General features: G+C 55.7%; 1 protein-coding gene across 6 annotated transcripts in view; it reads right to left on the bottom strand.

Moving 5' to 3' along the window:
* Positions 1–19,976, bottom strand: part of AXIN1 (axin 1) — an 85,424-nt gene extending 65,448 nt beyond the window's left edge. For 2 of the 6 annotated variants that reach the window (XM_027750880.2, XM_039389554.1), the window contains exons 1-3: positions 19,170–19,976; positions 12,121–12,247; positions 3,034–4,005 (exon numbers count right to left, since the gene is read on the bottom strand). In XM_027750880.2, the coding sequence (XP_027606681.1) occupies positions 3,034–3,911 (878 nt within the window). In that variant the 5' untranslated portion in view covers positions 3,912–4,005; positions 12,121–12,247; positions 19,170–19,976. Of the gene's footprint in view, positions 1–3,033; positions 5,177–5,986; positions 6,024–12,120; positions 12,248–17,274; positions 18,848–19,169 lie in introns of those variants that run through there. The other 4 variants (XM_027750876.2, XM_027750878.2, XM_027750877.2 and 1 more) reach the window with 4 other exon arrangements.
* Positions 19,977–22,779: the final 2,803 nt, after the last annotated feature.

Here is a 22,779-nt window from a genome sequence, read left to right on the forward strand (position 1 = left end):
GCAAAGGCAATGGCTGTGAGAGCTGCTCTCCAATAATTTGGGAGTGGGAGGGGAGCGCCTTCCCACGCGCAGAGCTAAAGAGACAGCAGAAGAAACCCACCCCAACAAAAGACACAACCGTTCACCACAAAACACCCAATTTCCAACTCTTTAAGATGCGTGCGTTTTCGTGGAGCAGTCAAAAACCAGGCTGCAGGGCAGCTCTCGGGCACAGGTTTAATTTCTGCTCTGCAGCTCCGAGGAACGCCGTCCCGGCGTGTCGGAAGAAGGTTAATGAACGATTTAGCCGCCCTCACAACCACGTTAGTGTCACTTTCGGAAGCTGCGAGTTAATGCCCGAGATCTTCGGGGGTTACTCTCTTTGAAGTTCACTGATCCATAACCAATGTCCAATTAATTTGCAGGAGCCGAACTATAATGACTATTGGCCTTTTCCGACGCGCACAAAAACACAGTGGGTAACGGCGATGCTTTTGGCTTCGGGATGTTCCCAGATGTGCCTGCACGTTTGCACACCTTCGGAACACCCAACGCTAATCATGGGTTGTCTTTCTGCCCTTTGAGGAATTTTTTTGCATTTGCTCTCCCGAGAGCAGAGCTACCGCATCAAGATTTATGAACTTTCTGCTGCAAAAAAAAAAAAAAAAAAAATTGGAGCTGATTCAAGATGCTCATTTGCTAACAGGGAAATACTTCTACTGCATTTGCTTAGATTCCTCTTTATTTAGGGTTTCCATGGAAGCCAAGGAATAGAAGTTCAGTCTTGGGAAGATTAAACAGGCCCTGAGATATAATGCAAAACAGCTTATTTCAACATTCCCCAAAGAACAGAAATGAGAAATTCTTCCACACATATGCCAAAAAAAAGAAAAAGGAGGTTTGTGGAAATTTTCAAAATAAATTGGGACCCAGCTTTTCAAATGCTGCACGCAACCATCACTTCCTGCTGCAAGCAGCTCCACCAGCTTCCAGCACAGTTCCTCAGGTGAGAAAGTAAATGAACAAGAAGTCTGCAGGATAGAGAAGCTACAGCTTAAAAATGAGCTTATTCAAGGCAACTATTGCTATACAACATCCGAGAAGAAGGTTAATTCAACCACAAGGTCTTGCACAAAGAGGAACAATCACCTCATAAATTAGTATCTCAGCAGTTTTTAGAATAAAAAAGGCAGAGATTATGCAGTTCAGCAGCACCTTCCATGGCGATGGCTCTGGATGCTACTGGAGCTGACAGACCAACATTTAAAAAATAAAATAAATCCCTTATCTTCAGCTATTCCAAGCTGAGAAGTGCTCCTGCTCTGGTGAGAATGGTAAACATTTCCTTGCCTCCCTACCCCACAGGTCAGTAGAGTGTCAGTAGCCACAATGACAGGCTGTCCGACTCTACAAATTAATAGCCACACATTTTCTCTGACCTCCATCCCCCAGGTAAAGATTTATGTTTTGTGTTATTCCAATCTGGTATGAAAATGCCCAGGACCAATGAACTCTACTCCAAAACACTTTTATTTCACAGCACCTTCCTTAAACCATTTTACAATCTGGCACAGATAATGTTAAGGGGTAAAGTGCACTTTTTGCCTTAAGTTGCAGCTAAAATCCTGTGGCATGCAGGATTTGCTACCTGGTGTAATAAGGAAACTAAACACTGCTGACTCTCAAGTAAGTTATTTTCGATATTAACACCATTACTGCTTAAATAAAAAGATACTTAAGTTGTAGCCTTTTCTAATCCTTCATTTATGGTGAGCACCCAACCACTCAGTGAAAACGCACTTCGCTACATGCTGAAGTTTTTATTCACTCCATGGGAAAGTCCCAAGACACTGGGATATTTTTTTTCTGACTCCTGATTAAAACAGCGGGAGTCTGCGCGAATTCCCTTCTTTTTTTTTTTTTCTTCCCCCTCCCAAAGAGTTTCACGTGTAACATACCCTCCTCAAAATCTGTAAGGAAACAAGGACCAAGCCGAGAACATTTCGCCAACCGAAAGGCACCGAGACCTCGCGCGGGGCGGGATGCGCTTCCAGCTGCCCGCCTAAAGGGATGGCCGGGGGAGATTAAACACAGAAATGCTTTTCATAAGGCAGGAGGCTTTGAAGAGGACACTTCAGCTACTTCATTTCATAATCTTCACAAAGCGTCAGATTTTAGCCTAAGCAGGTCTTAAAACAAGGAGATTTTATTTAAAAAAAGGGGGGGAAAAAAAAAAGAAAGTAGGAATGTGTTCTGGCCGGGTTCTGTTGATTCAGCAAGGGTTAGACACACACACGCTTATTGATCCCAGAGAGCTCCCTGCTAAGTTAATTGTCTGGAATTTTAACTGAGCTCTCAGCAAGTTTCAAAATCCATGTTGGCTGGAAGTGGGTGGGGGACCCAGAAAAAAAAATAGGCTGCAAAACTGCAAGTCCTCTAGTTGAAAAAAAACACCAATTACTTTCATGAAGGGAAAAAAGTTGCAGCAGGGAATGGTTTTAACTGGATTTGGGGATTCTGTGTTTGACACCGCTATAATTCAGTGCTGGGAATCTCATTTGCAAAGCAGTACCATTATCAGGGAGCACCGTGAATGCACTGTGAACTCCCATCCACAGTACCAAGGGATCTCCTTCGAGCTCATGACAACAATTTCTACACAGAGCAGTGTTACCACCAGCTGTACCTGTCCACATCACAGTACCTGAGCACTGACCTTCTGCTTGTGCAGGTAAGGGCTCAGCTGCCTGTTTGTGCATGGGGGCTGCCCATGGCTCTGCACTACCTGCCTCCAGCCCACATCCAGCAGCAGTTCCTCCAGGTGAGGAAAGTGCTGCAGGGATGATCTGGCGCAACCAGACAGGAACAGCCAGAGACACCTTTAAAACAACCTGCGACTACTTTCAAACAAAGCTTTGCACACCATCGAACCACCCGGCAACGCCAACCCGCACCGATGCGGATGCTCCCCATCACCACTGGTCCTCCAAAGCTTCCCACCACCCCCACGGTGGCTCCCCAATCCGTTCACGAGCTGCCCCGGCGCTCACCCACCTGAACTCCCTGCCCTCGCTGTAGCGCCGAGCCGAGGCCGCGCGTTGCGTGGCCGTCTCCAGGAGCAGCTTCTGCGTGAGCCTGCTGGAAGGCGCCGAGTCCCGGCTGGCCTCGGGCTCGGCCTCTTGGTCACACTTCCACTCCTCGTCCTCGTTCAGAGTCGGCAGATAACCAGGTAGTCCTTTACCTGTCCCAGACCCTGAGCTCGGATCGCTATAAATTTTTGGACTTTCCCCACCTGTCCTTGTGTATTCCAAATAAATATCTGACTTAAGGAACAAAGGGTAGGTATTGTCTTCTATCATGCACTGAATCTCCGTTTGGGCCTGGTCAAACATGTCGGGGTCAATCTGCAGTTTCACGACACAGTCTTTGATGAAGCTCTTTGTGGCTGGTTTGATCTGCCGGGACACGATGCCATTGTTGTCGAGGATGTATTTTTTGTAAATGGCTTTTGCCAGCTTGAGTCTTTTTTCCTCGTTAGACACACACGGCTCCAGCTTCCTGAAGCCGCTGCAGGCAAACCAGAAGTCCAGCAGATCTGCACAGTCCTCCTGTTTCAGGAAAGTCCTGAAGAGGTTGATTCCATCTTGATCATCCAGCAAGGAGTGCAGCGACTCGGCCCACTTCAGGTAGGGTGGAGTTGGCGAAGCACTCCCCTCGGGCTCGTACCCCAAATCCAAATCGGAGCGCCTCGGTGTTGCTGTGGACATCTCATTTCTAACCACGTCACTTTTACCGGAGTAGAAACCATGGCTAACTGGCCTTGGATCCGTGGACACGAGTTCCCCCTCCTCGCCAGGAACTGGTGGTCTTGGAGCATCTTCAGTGAAGCTTCCTCCGAGATCCAAGGGGAAGCCTTTCCCCTGGATATTCATTTTTCTGGTCCTTGCTTGCGCGGGAGCAGCGGGGGACGAGCTCAAATCTCAAATCACCACTATTTGTAGCTCCAAGGTAAACAAGTTTGTTTGGCTGAAACAGAGGAGAAAAAAATAAGCGAGTATCACTGGAAATAAACACTCTAAGATTACAAATCACTGCACCATTACTGTACTAACACCTCTTTTTTTTCAGCAGAATCAACAGCAAAGCTCTTGGTGACTTCCAAGAGCGCAGAACTGGGCTCGAACCAGGCACAGGCTAAAAATGACAGTTACAGAACATCCAAAACCGTACATCCAGAATTCAGCATCAGTGATACAGCTGATGCTCCTCTAAAACATAATCCCATTACCCAAGACCGGTGGTTTTACTAGACCCTGGGATGTGGCAGTCCCCACATCCAAGAGATCCATACTCAGGTATCACAGGACACATGTCACTTCCTGCACTGCCACCAAGTCCTCTGCACAGCACACGCACCAGGTGATACTAAGGCAACACAGCTTTTATCTCGCTATAAATCTAGGAAATTCTCATCCCCGAACAGGAATTTAAGGCTTGTGAAAATTATTTGGAAAGAATACCCAGCTAGTCCTGGAAGCGGGACTGCACCTTAATCAAACACAGGTGGCTTTCGTACGCTCAAGTGACATACCAGCGCCACATTCCTCACAAATCTCTGCGTTTCAGAAATACGCCGCGTCGCCTCGACTAGCTCTAGGGGAATCCAGATGCATCGCTGACCCTAATATTTTGGGCATCTGGACTGCATTCTTGCTTCAGATGGGCATGTTAGCACAGGAGCTCAGTCCTGGCACTGCTTTTTGTAGGCAAGCCGTTGAGAAAAGGTTCATTTAACGCCAACAAAATTGCACGCTACGAGCCTGGGAAAATTTCAGGTCATCAAAGGAAGATGAGAAAACCACCTTGAGAAGGAAACCCGATCAAGTACGAGGTTTTTAAAGAAAAGCAACGAGTCAATATGGAGGATGGGAGGTGTGGGGAAGGAGAGGAAGGCAGGGAAGGGTAATCCCTGGGTTGCTACTTCTGCTGCTCGACAAGGTAACTTCATCATTTAAAGGCAGTAGCAAAATTCTTGTCCTACAGAACAGCCGAAGCCCCAAGTACTGCAGAGCACCAGCTGCCTGACAAATTAATACTCCTTGCACTGGATTAACTCAATTGCATGTGAAAACACACCAGGAAAGACACATTTTAGCTCGCCCTCCCTCTCAAAGCTCACCCCACCTCAAGGAACATGTCTTTGGGATGCTATACCATTTCCCTCCCATTTTCTCATCCCGGCTGAACCGAGAACCGCCGACGATGCCGTGCCAGCCCTTACAGCCCACCTGTCCATCGTGAAACGACCCAGCGAGCCCAGGGGCGGCCAGTGAGGACGGCTGGGCCCCGTGTGGAGCGCGGCAATGAGCCAGCGCCGTCCGAGCCCCCGGCCCCAGCCCCCCAGCACGAAACCCCTGCCCTGGCACCGCGGGACGCGGGGGGCTCCGGCCCCACGCCGCGGGGTCGGATGGTTTTCACCCCGTTTCTGGAGGCGAGCGCTGGGCTCGCCCCCACCTCTGCGCCGCAGGTCCCCGGAGACCCCCGGCCGGGCGGCGGGGACCCCCGGGGCAGCGGCCCCGCAGCCCCACGGCCACGCCGGGCATTGTTGCGCCGGGGCCGCGCTGGCTCCTCGCCCCGGCCGGGGCAGCCCCGCGGAGCCTCCCGGAGGACGCCCGGCCGAGCCGCCCTCCCGGGTCCCGGCGGGGACCCCCCGTTCGCCCCGCGGCAGCCGCCGGGCCGGGCGCGCTGCGGGGCGGCCCCGCCGCTGTCAGGGCGCCGCGCGGGGCCCCCGCCGCCCCCCGGGCAACTTCGCGGGACCCGGCCCGCGCCTCTCCCCGCGCCTCCGCCGCCACCGCCCCCGGCCGCGCTCGCCCTCCCGACCCGCCCGCCCCCCGCTCCCGGGGCGGCCTAGCCCGGCCCGGCGGCCCCGGCGCGGCCCCGCGCTCCCGCCCGCGGCGGCCTCGGCGCGGCCTCGGCGCAGGGCCTGGGCCGGGGCCGCCTCACTCACCCGCGCGGAGCGGCGGCGGCGGCCCGGGGCGGCGCGGGGCCCGGCCCATGCGGCTCAGCGGCGGCGGCGGCCCGGCGGGGCTGCGGCGGCACAAAGCGGGCGGCTCGGGACGCCCATGGCCTCGGCCGCGGGCGGGCTGGCGGCGGCGGGGAGCGATCGGGAGCAGCAGCAGCGGCGGCGGCGGCGGCAGCAGCAGCCGAGCCCCGCTCCGCTCCGCCTGCGCCGCTGCCTCCCAGCCCGGCACGGCGGCTCAGCCGCGCCCCCCGCGCCCCCGCCCGGTACTGCGGGACCGGCGGCCGGAGCGGGGCGGAGCGGGCCCGGCCCGGCCCGGGGAGGCGGTGCGGGGACGCGCGGGGCCCGGGGGGGCTGCGGGCCCCGCGCTCGCTGCAGCCGCACGGAGGTGTCGGCCCGGGGAGGCCTCGGGCCCCGGGAGCCGCAGCACATGGCCGAGGGGCCGGGTTGGGCTCCGGGCAGAGCCCCGGCACGTGGCCGTGGGGCCGGGCAGGGCTCCGGACAGAGCCCCGGCACATGGCCGAGGGGCCGGGCTGGGCTCCGGACAGAGCCCCGGCACATGGCCGAGGGGCCGGGCAGGGCGCTGGGGACCCGCAGAGCTCTGGCTGGGCGGGCACCCCAAGGGCTGAGCGGCTCCAGAGCTCTTGCTGGCCATGGCCGAGGGGAGCCCGCAGAGCCCCCGCGAGCATCCCGGGCAGGGATGGCCCCGGAGAGGGTCACACTCGGGAGACCCCAGGGCCTGGCCGAGGGGCTCGGCCCAGGAAAGGCATCAGCCCTCAAGGCACCACCAGTCTCCACTGCTCTGTCCGTGTTGAACGGCATGGCACACCCGAGCTCTGCCCGGTTTGGAGCGCACATCGTGGGCCTGGGAATGGAGGAGCGTGGTGCCGCTCTTGCCTCCACCAGCCACTACAGCTGGTTTGAAACCTGCAAAGTGTGTCCTGCTTCTCTGAGCTGGACAATTCCGCGGCAGGGAGAAATCAGGGACTGTCCAAGAGGTGGCACTGCATGGACTGGAACGGGTCACGCAATGTGGAGACTCCCCACATCGGCACTAGGGAGCATGTCACAACCTGAGATGGTTGGTTATGGGGAGCAGGGTGCCCCAGCTCTGAGGCTGCTGTCCCAGAGTGACGGGGGACACTGCGGGGAGAAGAAGGGGATCTCCAGATGCAGAGATCAAAAGAGAGCAGAGTAACAGGGAAGCGCAAAGCCTACTTCCTCCCTGGAAAGCAGCGATAGACTCCAAGCCAGGCAGACCCTAGGTACCATCTCAAAAGCTGAACATGCAAACAAGCCACAAGACACTCCTTTAAAAATCAGAAATTACTCAGAATGATTTCCAACAGGGATGGTTTCTGCTTTCTTATGCAATTACACTGTTGCACGTGCCTGCCTCCATGCATTTTGAGAACGCTTTTGGAAACGGTAGCATTTTTTTTTCCCAGCTTTCTGAAATGCACAGAAATCCACCCTGGGCAGTGGCACTCCCCATCCCACCCCGGCAGAGCCCGGCAGGCCAATGTGGCTCCTTACACCCTTTCATGTGAACGATGCTGGGAGCTGATTTACATGTAGCAGTGCAATACTGATCTCAAGCGTAATAATAGAAAAGCTGATGTGGGATTCAGCTGGTAAAGAATTAAAGGATGGGAATATAATTAATGCAATCAGCCTAGTTTCCAGAAAATAGCTCTTGTCAAACTCTGATGTCATCCTTTGAAGAGATTACAAGTTTGGCTGATAAAGGTTATGGCATAGAAATAATAGACCTGGGCTCTGTTCAGGCATGTGACTTAATCCATATACTATTCTGATTAAAAATTAGCACAATACAACATCAAGAGGGACACCTTAAAGGGGCTGGGAGCTGGCAAACTGACAGCCATCAATGGGGAATCCCTGCAGAATGGGAGCGCGCTCAGTGGGTGTCCGGGCTTGGATGGGAAGCCCAGTGCTATTCAGTATTTCCATCAATGGTCTAGAAATAGATTAAAAAGCCCTGCTGAGAAAAACGCCGGGGTGAGGGAAATGAGAGGGGCAGGAGACACGGACGAGGTCAAGGCAGCTGCAGAAAACTTCACAAGCTGAGTCGCCGGCAAATAAAACATGGTTGAATGCAAGCAGCTGTGAAAGAGTCTGTCCACTGAGCACAGGGCCCTTCTGCTGGAAACCCGGGATCTGGCGAGGATGGACTGGGGGGAGTGTAGGAGGCGGGAGCAGCAGGCTCCCCACGGGGGATGTCTGGCTGGGTCAGGGCTGGGTGCTACAGCAGAAGGATTCCAGAATCTGCGTTTTGGAGAGAATACTGAGAAATTAGGAGAAGGTGGAGGAGAGTTAAAAGTGAGCCCTGCTTTGCAGGGGAGTGGCTGAGGCCCGCAACCTCCCCAGCGAGTTCAAAGGAGCCCTGGAGACATTATAGCACTTCAGTCGCTTCATGGGTGAGAGACCATCAGGTATTAGAGAGCTTTTCATCTCCCAGAGAAAGGCCCAGCAGAGATTCACAGCCCAAACTGAGATCACATGAGAAACCAGAGCCAGATTTCTCCGTGGCAAAGGGGAAACCGAGGGGGTGGGTGATGAGTTTGGGTCCACCAGGATGCAGGTGGGTGAAGGGCTGGGCTTGACATGCCCTCCCTCATGCTGACATCCTTCCCTGTAACCTCTCCTTACTGCTCCTTCGGTTGGGCTGGACTTGGGGAGTGGGAAAAGTGCCTGGGGCTCTCTTGGACCCCCCCAGCTCAGGAGACACAGCCCAGGGTGAGTAGCCAGCACTCATCCCACCCGCAGGAACACCAGGGAGGCAGAGGGGCTCCAGACCAGCTGGCAGGGCCTTCCAGCAGCACAGGATTGCTCTGTGCCTGCTCCCAGAGAAAGCAGAGCCAGTGCTGCCCTGCTCCAGCAAAAGCAGCCAGGCAGCTGCCCCTTGGTAGGCTGGAAGAGATGAATTCCTGCAGGATGATGCCAAGCCTTCCCAGTGCCTCACTGTTTTCTGGTCCTCTAGCAGGGCTGCTTGGGGATGGGAGAGCCGTGGGCTGGCTCTCTCTGGAGCCCTTTCCCTGCCTTTTACACATCAGTTTCCCCATGCCAAGGAGCTTGGCAAAGCACAGGGACCAACATCAGTTACTTCCAGATTTACCTAAGGACATCAAACAGGTTAGAAACTAAACTGAGTGCCCCTGGCCTGTGGGAGAGGAATCAGCCTGCGAGATCTTTACACAAAGGATAGAGGCCGGTGAACCAAACTTGGTCATTTCTCTCTTCACCTGGTCCTTTCTCCCTTCTTCCTCAGCTAATCACGTGGCCCTGCCTTAAGCCTTCGCAAAACTGCCACAGCCGAAATGGCAGCAGTGTTTTGGTGCACTGCTGGTGTCACCCTGCAGCTGAGGCTGGTCCCGTGGGATCCTGTACACTTCCCTTCTGCCTGGAAGAGCCAGCAAACGCTGGAGATAGAGGAACTGCTCTCAGCCTCTGGGTTGAAGGTCTGGGCTGCATCCAGGCAGCACTGGTGTGGTGCAATTCCAGAGCCTCCCTGCAAAGGGGTGTTTTCTGTAGCACCATTAGTTCCCTACCAGGTTGGCTTGGGAGCCACAAGACTTCCAGGATCACTTCTGCAGAGGCTGCAAGCACTTGGATCAGCTTCAGCACTGACAATGGTCATCCCAAATGAATTCTCCTCTTTGTAGTGACTCACAGACTCCCCCGAGGCAAGATTGGCCTGACCCAGTGCTGAGGTGTGACCACTGGTGGGCTGTCAGCATCCATTCCAACGGCAGGGATGTGTGGGTGTGAGCCAGCGTCCCTCCAGCATGGGTGGATTCAGGACAGAGTGCACTAGATGGTGCTGTTCAACCTTTGGCAGCCATTTAAAAGGCTCCTGCAAGGTCATAAGTGGTGCCGAAATCTGGTGGGTTTTATATTCAAAAACCTTTTTGGAACTGGAGGACAAATAGAAATACCCTAAAGTATGAGATCCTACACCAATCACCAGTGGTGGAAAAGGGCATCTCACCTCAGAGAGACACATGTCACCAACCACCTTGGACAGGGAGCACTCTCAGTTCTGAGGCAGGAGCTGGGGTTTGACTACATGTCCAGCGGTGGCCAAAGGGGCTGCCAAGAAAAAGATGTCCCAGGGTGGAAGAGGAGGCTGACAGCTCTCTTTTGGACTGCTGGCAAGATGATGGTTGCAGAACAGGAGGAAGTGTATTAGCAGTCATGATAAAAGTGTTGATGTTGTGGTGCCAGGAACCAAGGGCATCCTTGAAGGGCTCAGCTGGGATGAGGCACCCACAGCTCACTGGCACTGCTGCCAAGAGAATGAGCAAGTAGAGCCACAGGACATGGCTGGCAGGAGAACAAAGCAGAGAAGTGGTCATGGGTACATCCAGGCTGGGAACTGGAAGACAGCTCCTGCCTCACCGGAAGGGATGGATAGAGCACATCCCTGTGTGGGCAGTGAGGATGCCCACAGACAGCTGTGCCAGGGGCTGAGACAAGAGTAGAAGTGGTTGATACTGATTTCAACCATCACAGCATCCCTTCTTGCAGGACTAAAGATATGTCCCCACCCTGGCTGGGTGCCCCATAAAGCATCCATGGAGCAGCCAGAGCAGCTCTCTGAGTCTCTGTGGTGCAGGTCCTGCAGGAGGCCTGAGTGTGCCTCCTTCTTTGGATTCCCCACCTCCAAGGGACAAACACACCCAGACGTGTCAGTTTGCCTTGGATCTGCTTCTAATGCTGGCCAAAAAGGATGAAGCACTGTTTGGACACCAAGCTTATGTCTTTTAGCTCAGACTCTGCTCTTTAATAAAGTCCTCAATGGAGCCTGCTGTTCCAGGCAATGGGAAGGCTGCAGGGCCTGGCTGCTCTGGTGGCTCAGGTCCCTCACCTCCAGAAAAATCATCCCATTTTCCCAGTTCACTCCCATGTGGGTGCTTGTTTGCAATTCACTGGCATATGCTGGGGGTCCCTGCTCTCCCCCCTCCAGGTACAGGGCTGGAGCAAGTGGATGGGGCAAAGGCTTTGCTGCTCACATCAAAAATATCAAAAAATCCAGCCCTTGGCTAGGGTGGCCTCCTTCCAGGAATGTAAGGGCAGGAGGGCCTGGATCAGTTAAGGCAGCAGTCTGAACTGGTTTTTGCAGCTGCCAGCATTTTCCCATGGTGTTGCAAATGTCCAAGTGGCAGAGGGAAGCCCCTGCACATAACCATGAGCCCCTGCAGTGTCCTGGCATCCTGGCATGGGGACTTGTTCTGCCTTCAGCTCTGGGAGCATTCCTGCTTGGTGTTTCTCCTTGTGCCTGCCCTGGCATCAGCCTCCTTCCCCCAGCTCTGCTTTACCTTTCCTTGGTGGGTTACAGAGCCCCCAAACTTGATGTTTCCCCCAAAAAAGAGTATGGATAAGCTCATGCCATGCCTTGGGAGGCTGCTCCGGATGCGCTCCCAGCACCCTGTGGCCCTCCTGCCACCAGCCCTTAGACCATCCCCACCTCCTCTCCTGGCTATCAGCCACCTCTAGCATCATGTTTTGGGCTCAGGACTGGAGTTTTGGTCAAAGCTTTCCCCATCCTCCTTCTCCTCCTGACTGACCAGGCAGGGAGAGTCACAGCAGTCCATGGCCACTCTCCTCTGCTTGCCTTGCACCGTCTGTAACACCAGTACCAGCCAATAACCATGTCAGCCAGTGTTCCTCTGCCCTGGCTGAGCAGAGCCCAGTTTATTACACAGGCTTCTCTTCTCACTCCTGTCCCAGCCACCCCAGATAACTCCTGGGGCCCCATCCCAGCCCCGGGCTGTGGCACAGAAGAGAAGAGTATGACCTGACATGGGTGCCAGGACCTTGTTGTGTCCCTCAACTCTCCCCACCTGGCCCCTGAGCTGCTTTTGGGGAAAGGTTCCCACGTCTGGCAGAACAGAGACCCTGCCAGACCCCTGCAAAATCTGAGACCCTGCTGCACCCAAGACCCCACGACTCCCCTGGTTTTGACCAGCCCTCTTTTTGGCTGCCAAAAGGCACTGCACACACACTCAACCAGCACTGCCCATGCTCAGTGCTCTTCATCCCCAGCCAGTGAAGGCGAACCCCCCTCGGTGACACCCCACACACCTTCCTGCACCCACCTTTGGGGTCTGCCCTGGGTCTGTGCCCCACACTCCTGTCTCTCCATGCTCTGGACCACCAGGCTCGCTGCTCCTCTCCGGGGACCAGGGGTGGGATGCTGTCCATGCACGTCCCAGCAGTGCCACTCTGCAGAGAGAAGAGATGTCAGCTCATCCCTACTGGGGCCACCCTGCCCAGGAGATGTTTGCAGGAGAGCCTGGCCAGGCAGGGACACCCTCTTGTTCCCCACTCACAGGAGGGGGTCCTACTCCCATGGTACTGAAGGACACGCTTCATATCTTGGCCCTCCATGAGATGGAGATGTCTGGAGTGGGCTCTGATCTGCTCTGAGCGTGGGGGCTCTGGAGTGGTTATCCCTACTGAAATGGTCCTGGGGGGGAGCAGCAGTATCAGGGGGACATCCCTGTCCCTGGTTCCTGAGCCCCGCTGCAGAGCCAGGACCCACCCCCCTGCCCGGGCCGTTCCTTGCTCTCCCTGTTCTCTGGTGTCCCCACAGCAGGACAGGATGAGGTGGGTGCATGGTGGGCATCATCCCTGGGTTGGAACACAGGGTCTGACTGGTGCCTCACATCATTGACAGCTGCGTGGAAACAGTTGGTTCCTGTGGCAGGGTTATCCCAGGGCAGCCCATGACAATTCAACCTGCTTGGTTCTGCTAGGAGAGATGGATCTCCTTTATCCAGCCGTGTGTGACCCCGACCCAGGCTACTGGGAGGGAGGGGAAGGCTGGTGCAATGCAGAAATATCAGCTGGTTTTGCTCTCACAGGTCTTTTTTGCAACTCTGGGCTATGTGTCCTGGCTCAGATGTGTTCACCAGCCTGGCTGATGAGAACCAGCTCAGTGCTCAGCAGTGCCTGCTCTGTCCTGCAGCCCCACAGACTTCCAGCCTGACTCTTTGGATACCATCCTATCAGCTTGGAGAGCAAGTGCTGGTCCCCACGCTCCTGGCTCAACCCTGCCTGGAGGGTCAGCTCTCCCAGGGGGTTGGTGAAACATTTTGTGACAAGTAAGGCGTGTTGATCATATTTTGGCCAATTTTCAACCTCTGGTGACCAGGCAGTGGCCAGCTGTACACATGCTGCTGGTTTCTCAGTGCCTCTGCTTTGACAAGGCTCTTCCCAGAGGCGAGGAAAATGGTCAGCGAGCTCTCTATCCTCAATTTTGGTTTACTGTGAGTCCACCTAGTGGCCCATGGGTTTATGGTCAGCCTTGCTTCGTGCAGGGAGGCTTGTGAGGACATCTCAGAAACACTCCCTTGCACCTAGGGCAAACTCTAGAAATCATTTTACCTGCACATGTGCCTGGCAGGTACAGTTTAGGTCTCAGCTCACCATTGTCCTTCACTAGGAGAGCTCCCAGCCCATGAAGTGACAACAGCAGCTGAGGTTGTGGCTGGTTTGCTCAGGTCCAAACCCCAGCCAGACCTGGGCAAAGGGTCCCTGTGATCACACTGAGAGCTGCTGAGAGAAGCCCCATGGCATTTTCACCCCTTATTTCTCCTGCAGAATGATTTTTTTCAGCCTCAAGACAGAGCATTAGATGCCCCAGATGCTCCTCTGAGCGATGCCATACCTTGAGGAAGTGTTGACTCCTCATGCCCAGGCAGCCCAGTAGCCAGAAGCTAATTACCAGTGGTGGCAGCTAATTGCCAGTACTGGGCTCCTGCTGGCTGCCCGTGTCAGGCAGGAGGTCACACTCTGCCAACCAGAGCCCTCACTGGGCCCTTCTGTGGCATGACACACTGCACCACAGGATCAGCTCTGCCCCGGCCAGGGGGACCAGCCAGCCCCAGCTGGGGGACCCCTACTCCTGGCAGGGCCCTTCTGAGAGCCCCTCTGCCCTTTTGGCTCTCTGGTAACACAGCCACAGCCCTTCTGAGATCGCTCCCTACCCCTGCTGGGACTCCAGCTTCCAGCACCCTTTTCCCAGTCTTCCACGTCCCAGCAGCTCCTCCAAAGGCCCCAGCTGCAGGTTGGGTTGCTGTTCTTTGCCATCTCCCCTGCGATGTGGACAGAGCAACCATCCTGTGCCCACCTCCCCAGCGATGGCCAGCCCTCCCAGCTGAGGTGGGGGACAGGACCCCTGTGCTGCTGTGCCACCAGCACTCAGTGAGGGCATCCAGGGTGCAGCATGGGCAGGTCCTGGAGCCCCTCCACCCCCAGGGACCTGCCTGAGGGTGCACCACCCCAGGAAAGGAGGTTTCTCTGCAGGGTTCCTCCTCTGTGGTGTGAGTGGAACAGTGCCAGGAAAGTCAGTGCTGATGGACACCAGCTGAGGTCCGGACCAGCTAAGCCAGGGTGCTGGACCCAGCCCAGCCGTGACCCAGGGGTTACCTGCTTCCTTCTGCAGAGAAGAGTCACGACTAATGAGCTGGGGGTGCTCAGTGAGAGCCATTTACTCATGCACTTGGGAAGAGTCCTCAAACTCTTCTGCTGCTTTAGCTGTCCCAGCTCAAGCCAGCCCAGGAGATCATCTTGGCATTGACTCTTCTCAAGGCTTTCTAACATCAGGCGAACAGATGTGGAGAGTGTTGGTCTCATCCTGACTCAGAACTGGAGAAATTGCTCACAAGATCATTCACTGTGGGACGAAACTTGGAGAAGTGGGGGGTCTCTTTCTTTGGAAAGGTCCAAGACCTGCTCCACAGCCAAGGCAACCTGTCCTGGCATTGGATGTCAGCCTGGGATTCCCTGTCCCCTTCTGCTGGCACTTCTGGGACTGTCCCTGCGCTCATCACTTGACAGCTCTCTGCCCTGGGTGTGAACCCCCAGGCTGCCTCTCTCCTAAAATCCCCTCCCTTTCCCAGCAGGGGAACTACAGTAGAGCCAAGTGTTCTCCAGGACAGGATTGCTGGGAGCAGGGAAGTCACTGGGGTAGTCATCATGAGCATCCCACAGGCCTCTTCTTCTCTGGGGAGGAGGTAGCAAGAACTGCTCGTTGGAGATGTAAGCATCAGGCTGGGCAGGGGTCTCAAGCTTTGAGTGTCCTGTCTCCTCCTTGGGCTGTCTTCCATAGAAGCTGCTTCCCAGTCCTTTGGCCCTTGTCTCCATCAGGACATGGAGGCTCCTGCCACTCCCCTGCTCTGCAGGGCTGGAGCCACCATCTCATATCCAACCTTCTCATGCCACTCGTGCTTGTGCCACCCGTGTCCAACCTGTGCAACTCCTCTTCGCTGTGGTGGGAACTGACAGCAGCCCAATCCCTGCAGCCTCAACTTGTCTGACCTCAGGGCTCTCCTGGTGTTCTCCCAAAGGATAGATCCCACTTTGACTGTCCTGCTGGGCACTCTCTTGTTAACGCATCTCTTGCCAGAAGTCCTTCCATGGACAGATGTTGGCTGGCAGAGTGACCAGCCTCCAGAGAATCCTTGGCTGGCAAATGCAAGCAAGTCTGGCCTCGTGTTGTCTTTCATTCTGATCCTTTATAGTAACAGAGGGCCAAAGCAGGAGAAAACACATGGCAGCGGATGTGCAACACCAAATCTTGCCAGACCTTGGACTTGGCATCTTCTTGTGGCAGCAGCTTCCCCGGTGTGCCAAGGCTGTGTCATGGAGAACACCTCACAGAGAAGCTTGACATGGGCTTTGATTTGTCCTCCCACACTTCTCCAGCCCTCCCAGGGCTATGAGGTGGGGTGAGTGCCCATGGTCTGGAGGTGACCACCATGTGGGCAGTGTCCCACGAGACCCCAGTCAATGCCACAAACCATCCCAGCCAGCCTGAGCCTTCTCCTGCAATAGAATGTGGAGCAGAAATGCCTACCCAGGAGGTCCATGTCTCCCTTTTCCCAATGAAGATCTCCAGCACTGAACATCTTTAGCTCAGCCTATTTATCTTAGTCTTGCATTCAACAGCTGCCCAGAGCCTCTGCAGCTCCACATGAAACTTCTACCTGATAGAAATGCATATTCCAGCCTGAATTCTCATCCCTCTGTCTCCTGAGTGGTTTGTTCTCCTCATGTGTCAGTCTAGCCTGACAGCTCCTGTACTGGGGAGACCTCTGGATGTGGAGCAGCTGGGAGTTCTGAGGATGCCCTGGCAATGATTGGAGCAATGGGCTGGGTTGGGCAGTGAGGTTCAGTGAGCCCCCGCTGCACTTCAGCCTTCAGAAAAGATGCTCCTTCACAGGTGGCATCCACATCTCTGACCCCTGCCCCTTGGATCCCTTGTTGGGTCTCATGGACTGTCCAGGGCTGGTGACTCCCAGCTTTGTGTTTAATCACTCTGTATGTGCATCCATTCCCTGCAGAAGCTTCTGGCATTGGCCATTTTAACCACACTGGAGGGGAACAGGAGTTCTGGAGGATTCCCAGTACCTGCGAGTGCAGCAAGAGGAGAAGTGCTCGACCCAGGGCTTGCAGTGACAACCAAATTCCCTTGGAGGCCATTTCCTCCCTGGGCCATTTATGCCTGTCAGTGCCCTGTTAGCACTATCCCAATGGCACAGGTGGTCCCTGTGCCCACCTCAGAGAGCATCTGGGGTGGCAGTGATCCCCCTCCCTGAGGAGAGGGGCTCCTCCCCTCTGCTGTCCCTTGTCACAAGGACCAAACCCTGGGTAAGCCCTCTGGGCTCTTTGAAACAAGTCCTTTTGGTCCTTCCATTGCTGTGTCTCTTTTCCATGGTCTTACTGAAGATCCTCATGGCTACATCTGAGCCACTGGCCTTGAATGACCTTCCTGCAGCAGGAGTAAGGGCATTTTGGACTCAGTGGCATCCTGGGAGGACCATGGGCTCCTGAGTGAGCTCACCCCCGCCGGAGACCACAGTTCCTTGCTCTGCAGAGTTCCCTGCTGGCTCAGCCCCATCCTCATCCCATGGCCACCAGCACCTGTCCAGCCACATATTTCACAGCCATTTTCAAACACCACAGACCCAACCTGGCCCTCTGTCCCCTCCTGCTCCGCTGTGGACAAGGTGTGGACCCTCACCCAGCTCTGCCCTGGGGGAGGAGCAGGGACAGGCAGACATTGCTCAGGACAGGCTGTTCCCAGAGCCTGCAGAGGGTGGGTGGCCAGTGTCCCCTGCTCACCTCCAGCATCCACAGCTGCCACCTCAACCCATCTCAGCTCAGTCCCACCAGCTCCCACCTCCTGCTGCCCAAACACCCACATCAGCCGGGCTGTGGCCATGTGATCCCCACTCACGTCCCACCTGCCCTCTGCTGCCGTTGGTTTTATTTCCTTTCCGGGTTCCTCAGCTCCGGTCTCTGCTGCTCCGTGTTTGGAGGACAAGGTCTACCCAGGCTCCACTCTTCACTTCTCCCCGGTGGCACCGGCCCTTTGCAGTGCAGGCAGTTCTGTTCCCTCATCAGTTGTATCCCATGTCCTTATGGAAGGTGATTCCCTCCATCCCAGGGCAACAGCATCTTCCCGGGGTAAGTTGCAGGGGACTGTGCCAGCCCAGGATGGCTGATTTGGGGGGAGCCGCCCCAGCTGCCAACTCCCCGTGGGAACCATCACCCCAAAACCGGGCCTGGGACAAACCTGGCCTTGCAGCCATCGCTGCCCCGGGGAGGAGGCGAGGAGTGAGAGTCCCAGTGGGGTCCTGCTGGGGTTTCAGGGCCGGCCGGAGCTGGGAACATCCCTGCCCTCTTTGTGCTCCCCTGGAAAGCGGCGCAGTGCAAATATCAGCCGGGTTCTTTGAAATGAAAATAAAACTGATAAAAGTCGGGCAAATCCTCCTCCCGGCCCCCGCTGCCGGCCCGGGCAGTGGCTCTTTCTGCCGCCGAGCCGGCTCCCGCAGTTATCAATACATTATGTATGCCGGTGTCCGTCGGCCAGAGCCTTTTGTTGATGCTGAATATGTCCTGGCCAACAAAAGTGGACTGGATTAGCCACAGTGGATTAAAAGATTTTCTTCTTGGAGTTTACCTAATAATATAACAATTGACATAGAAGGTCTCTTTGAACCCTACACGACTCTCTTATTTTACCATCTGTGAGTTTGCTCTCCGTGCCGCCGATGGGGCGCCCGGCTGCCGGTGGTGCTGGTGGTGGGAACGCCGCCCGGAGCCGAATTTGTCGCCGAGCAGGAAGAAAACAGCCCGTGTTTGAAGGCAGCGGGAAGGGAAAGTGGCACAACTTCTGTCCTCCTGCCTTTGTCCTCGGCCCTTCTGCTGGTGGCTCACCAGGCTGGCGATGCCGCGGCGTGGGGAGAGAAGAGACCCAAGGAGTGGGCTCAAGCGGTGGGGAAGCCACCCGCTCATCTGCAATTCGAGGTGCCCGGAGAGGTCCCGGATGGGATAAGCTCCTTTATTAACCATGAATTTTGGGAGAGTTGCCGAACTGTGAGCCAACAGAGTTTGCTCATCTCGGTTTCAGCCGTTGGGATCTGGCCGCTGTCCGTGGTCTCCATTGCAAGATGGGTCAGGCAGCGGCGGCAGCGACACCGGGAAACATGGAGGGCAGTGGCAGCAGGGGAGGAAGGCTCCCCCCAGCATCCTGCGGCGCTGCCGTCGCTCGCCCCCTCCTCCGGCACACCCTGGCGTCCCAGCCTCGGGCTTTGATCTCATCCAGGGGGGGCTCCATTCACAAGTCTTTCATCGCAGCCTTTGGAAATACCCGTCCTCAGAAGTCGCCAGTAATGAGATGGGGAGACGACGAGCAATTTAGGCGCCGCTCTTTCTCGCTTGCGTTTTTTATCTCCATATCCCCCCCTTTTTCCCCCCCCCTTTTTTCTTTTTTTTTTTTTTTCCTCTTTTTTTGCAAAGACACTTCTGGAGCGGTGCCGACTTTTGTATGGGATCACCGCGCCACCCCAGACCTGCCGGGGGGGGGGGGCAGGAATATGGGGCTCGTGCCTCTCAGCCGGGGGCCTTTGATGAAGCTGCTTTGCGAAATTTGATTTGAAAGGCCTACGATGGCAATTTGGGGAGAATGGTGGAGCCTTTCTCCACCCGCCTCTCTTTGTCTCCCGCCCGAAGGGGGGTTCCATTGTGGGTGCCGGGGCGAGGGGGTCGGGGCGGCGGCGTGGGTGGGGTGGGGCGGCGGAGCGACCGCGGCGCGGGAGAACAATGAGCGGGAGATGGGGAGAGTTGGGATTCTCACCTGCCCGGGCGTTCGCAGTCCGCCATGACGGGAGCAGCCGCCCTGGTTGCCGCCGGCCGCAGCACTTTTTTTCCCCAGACTCTTGAACCTATTTCCCTTTCTTGGCAAGTGCGTGGCTGGAAGATGGGAATCTTTACTTTATATTGCAGCTTGGGCTTCCCAGCCTGATTGGCTGCAGCCAGGACCAAGTGCTGGTCCTTCCATCCCATCGTCACTATGGCAACCGGCCCCGTTAGGCACCACCGATTTACTTATAATTGCTGGGTAAATAGTCAAGACAGGCCTCTTTCATCCCACACCCAGAGATTGCTCTTCCTCATCTCCTTTTTTCCCTACTTTTTTTTTTTTTCTTGGAGGAGGAAGCCTTGAAGAGCAGCAACACTTAGGGAAACTCTTTGAAGGCTGTTGCAGAACGTGGTGCCTCCCTTGGCCAGCCTTTCCCATTGCTCCCATTGCACAATGCCTCTTCGCTGGGGCTTTCCTGCACCATCACACCTCATCACCATCAGCCATCACCATCTTCCTCCTTCAAGGAGTGGCACAATGCCCTACCAGCCACTTCTTCTGTCTCCCATAGGGATTCCACACTGGTTCATTCCAAGAGCCAGGACAGTTCCTCCATCGCCTCTTCCCTCCTTCCTGTTCACAGCAAGAGGGATTCCTGCCAGGGAACCAACACTGCCTGGCTCAGCCAGGCCTTTCCCTGGTTCTGTGGGATCTTCTGGCAGTGCTGGCCAGGATGAGGAAGTGTGGTCCTGGCCGTGCTCATCCCAGAACTGTGTCTTCATGTTGAGCCATTCCGAGCTGGGTCTGCAAGACATGGAGCCTCTTGTTACTCTGGAGGGTGTTAACGATGCTGGACAGAGGGATACACACAGGGCTTGTCACCAGACCTGTGAGTGTGGACATAGGTTTGTGCTCACGGCTGGGTGGGTCCTGCAGATGGGCACAGGGTCCTGGCTCCACCCTCATGGTCCAGGGATGGATGCTGCAGCCAGGGAAGAGCAAACAGCCCAGCCCAGCCTCACCAGCTGGAACACCCACACAGGACACACAGGATGTTTCTGCTCCCATTGGTTGTCACTGGCATGGAACAGCAATTCCAGGAAAATGGGGACCAAAGGATCTGAGGGGGAATCTAAAGGCTGGAGAGGTCTGGGGAAAATGGACAGCTTGTGGGCAACAAAGTGAGTGAGGAGCAGAGTGGGCTTGAGGTCCAAGGTCATCTTCCCATTCCCTCCTCACAGCCATCAAGAGGGAGGAATCCATCAAGGCAGCAGCAGGAGGAGCACTGGGATATGTTGCCCAAGCTCCTTACTTTGGTGGGAGAACTGGGGGATTCCCCTCCTGGGGAGCAGAGAGGAGACAGAGGTGACCCACAGATGACAAGATGAACCCAGCTGTGAAGGGAGCAGCAGGGAGCCACAGGGCTAGGAGGCATCTCCAGGGCTTCTGGTGTGAGGAACTGGTGTGTGAATCCTCAGACAGCCCAACCTACTCACTCCCAGAAAGGGCTGTTTAGAGCCTGGCAGATGCAATAATAAATTTCACATATTCCAAGAAGACCTTGGAAAGGGCAGGTCACTATCTCCAACAGCTGTGCCAGAGAGTTGGCAGAGATGCTCCTGGAAACAGGCTTTTTGGGAACCTGAGTAAATACCCCCAACCTGGGAAACTGGGATGATTTTAAAGGGAAGTCTGTCTCCTAAGAGCAGCCAGCTTGGGAGGTGGCAGCAGCAACGAATGATGCCCACAATTGTGCAAAGTGCTGGTGACAGTGCAGTCACCAAAGGCTTCCGGGGAAGCGGGACAGGCTGGGGAAAGGGGCTGGCTGGTGGCTGGAGCAGGCACTGCCAACACAGCTGGTCCTGGGGCAAACAGCCCACCTGGGGCCAGGGCAAGCAAAAGGAGGCACAAAGGCACAAAGCAAAAGGAGGCACAAAGGCTCTCGCCACCCACGCTCGGGCCAGCAGCCCGCTCCGAGTGGCTGGGAAGGCTCAGCTCAAACAAACATTCCAGCCCCGACCCAGCCAAGCACTGCAGCGCCCGGGTAACTGCAGGGTAACTGCAGGGCAGCGAAGCAGCGAGTGGGTCCATAACCTGCAGCCACACCAGGGACGGTGTCACAGCTCCAGCTGCACTCTGAGCCAGGAGCTGGCTCTCCAGGCTCTGCCAGGCACGGGGGGCAGGTTTGGGAATCAGGGACGGGACCCTCAGCACGGCCCAAGGGCTGCTGACGGGCTGTGGGTCCCGCCCTGCCTGGGGCTGCTCTCCTGCTTGTGTTTTCTCTCTCTGTTAAAGGCAGCTCCTCTGTCAGGTGCTTCGGGGCTTGGCTGAAAGGGGATTGCTCCCTCTCTGCTGAGCACAAGCTGGTGCCTCCCCAGGTACCTGCAGCCTCCCAGCAAGGGGAGCCTCACCTGTGCTTGGGGCTGGGACCAAGGCCCGGCCATGGCGGCAGAGCCCTCCGAGCATCCTCCAGCCGTTGCCATGGCAACTCCCGGCTCAACGGCTCCGAGCCAGCACGGTTTTAGCCACAGCCACCACGGCTTTACCACATGCACCCCCTGCCCAGCTCCCACGCCAGGGTCTTGTCACCCTCCTCCCTGTTTTCCCATCACTGCTGTCCCCTCCTGGTCCCTCCACAAGGGACCCACCGCCTGCTCCTCCTCTCAGAGAGCGGCTCCACAAACTCCCTGAGCAAAAGTACTTCCACAGAGCCCTGCAAAGGCCTTAATTCACCTCTTTCTGCAGTGTATCATGCAGAAAACAAGGGAAAACCAGTAACAGGTGACACGGCATTCACAGAGGAGAGGGGAGCTCAGCAGGGCAAGCAGATCTGGGTGCAGGTGATTTTCCACCTCTGCACTTCTGGATCTGCACATCCCGGGACCACCTGGCTGGGTGGAAACCTGCTATCCCAGTGCCTGCATCCAAGGAGATTTCCCCCAATTTTTGGTGCTGGCACACAGGTCCCATGCTTTAAATCAGTGGTAGAGAACTGCTGTAAAAAGAAAAAGCAAAAGCTGTTGATTTCTAGAGGAAAAGCCTCACAGCAAGACGTGAAGTTCAGTGTTAAATAGACTGAGAGGTTAAAGTGTGAGAAAGAGGAGAAAATCCCAGGTATGGAGAAGCCCTGCACTGGGAGCAGAGTGTGACAAGGCTCCATTCCCAAAGCTGGAGCAAGGCCAGCTTGAAGTTAGGAGTAACTTTCCACCCCTTAAAAGTTCCCAAATCCTTGCATGGCTTTTAGGAGGAGGATTTAATTGAAGTCAGATCTTTGCCCAGCCTTGGAACTGCAGGGACAAATCACGAGGAATAAAAAAACAGTGGACATATGGATAGTGATGGACTATGTGGGCAGTCACCTCACATCCTGCTGGACTCAGCTAGGAAAATCCACTTGGGTCTCCTAGCACATGCAGGATGGGTCCATATCAAGGGCTGTCAGGGAAATTAAGGTGCCTTGGAATGTGTGGGCAAGTGCCCATGGGAATAAATACCTGGTTGAAGCACAAAGTGGGCATCCTCCAGTGGTGGGAAGGGCAGGGCAGCCCCAAGGGCTCTGGAACAGCTGGGAAAGAGGAGGTGGCTGGGTTTGCTGAGGATCTCT

This window comes from Pipra filicauda, unplaced genomic scaffold (assembly GCF_003945595.2).
Source record: "Pipra filicauda isolate LSUMZ 115617 unplaced genomic scaffold, ASM394559v2 scaffold73_size2923735_pilon, whole genome shotgun sequence".
Classification (NCBI taxonomy): Eukaryota; Metazoa; Chordata; class Aves; order Passeriformes; family Pipridae; genus Pipra; species Pipra filicauda.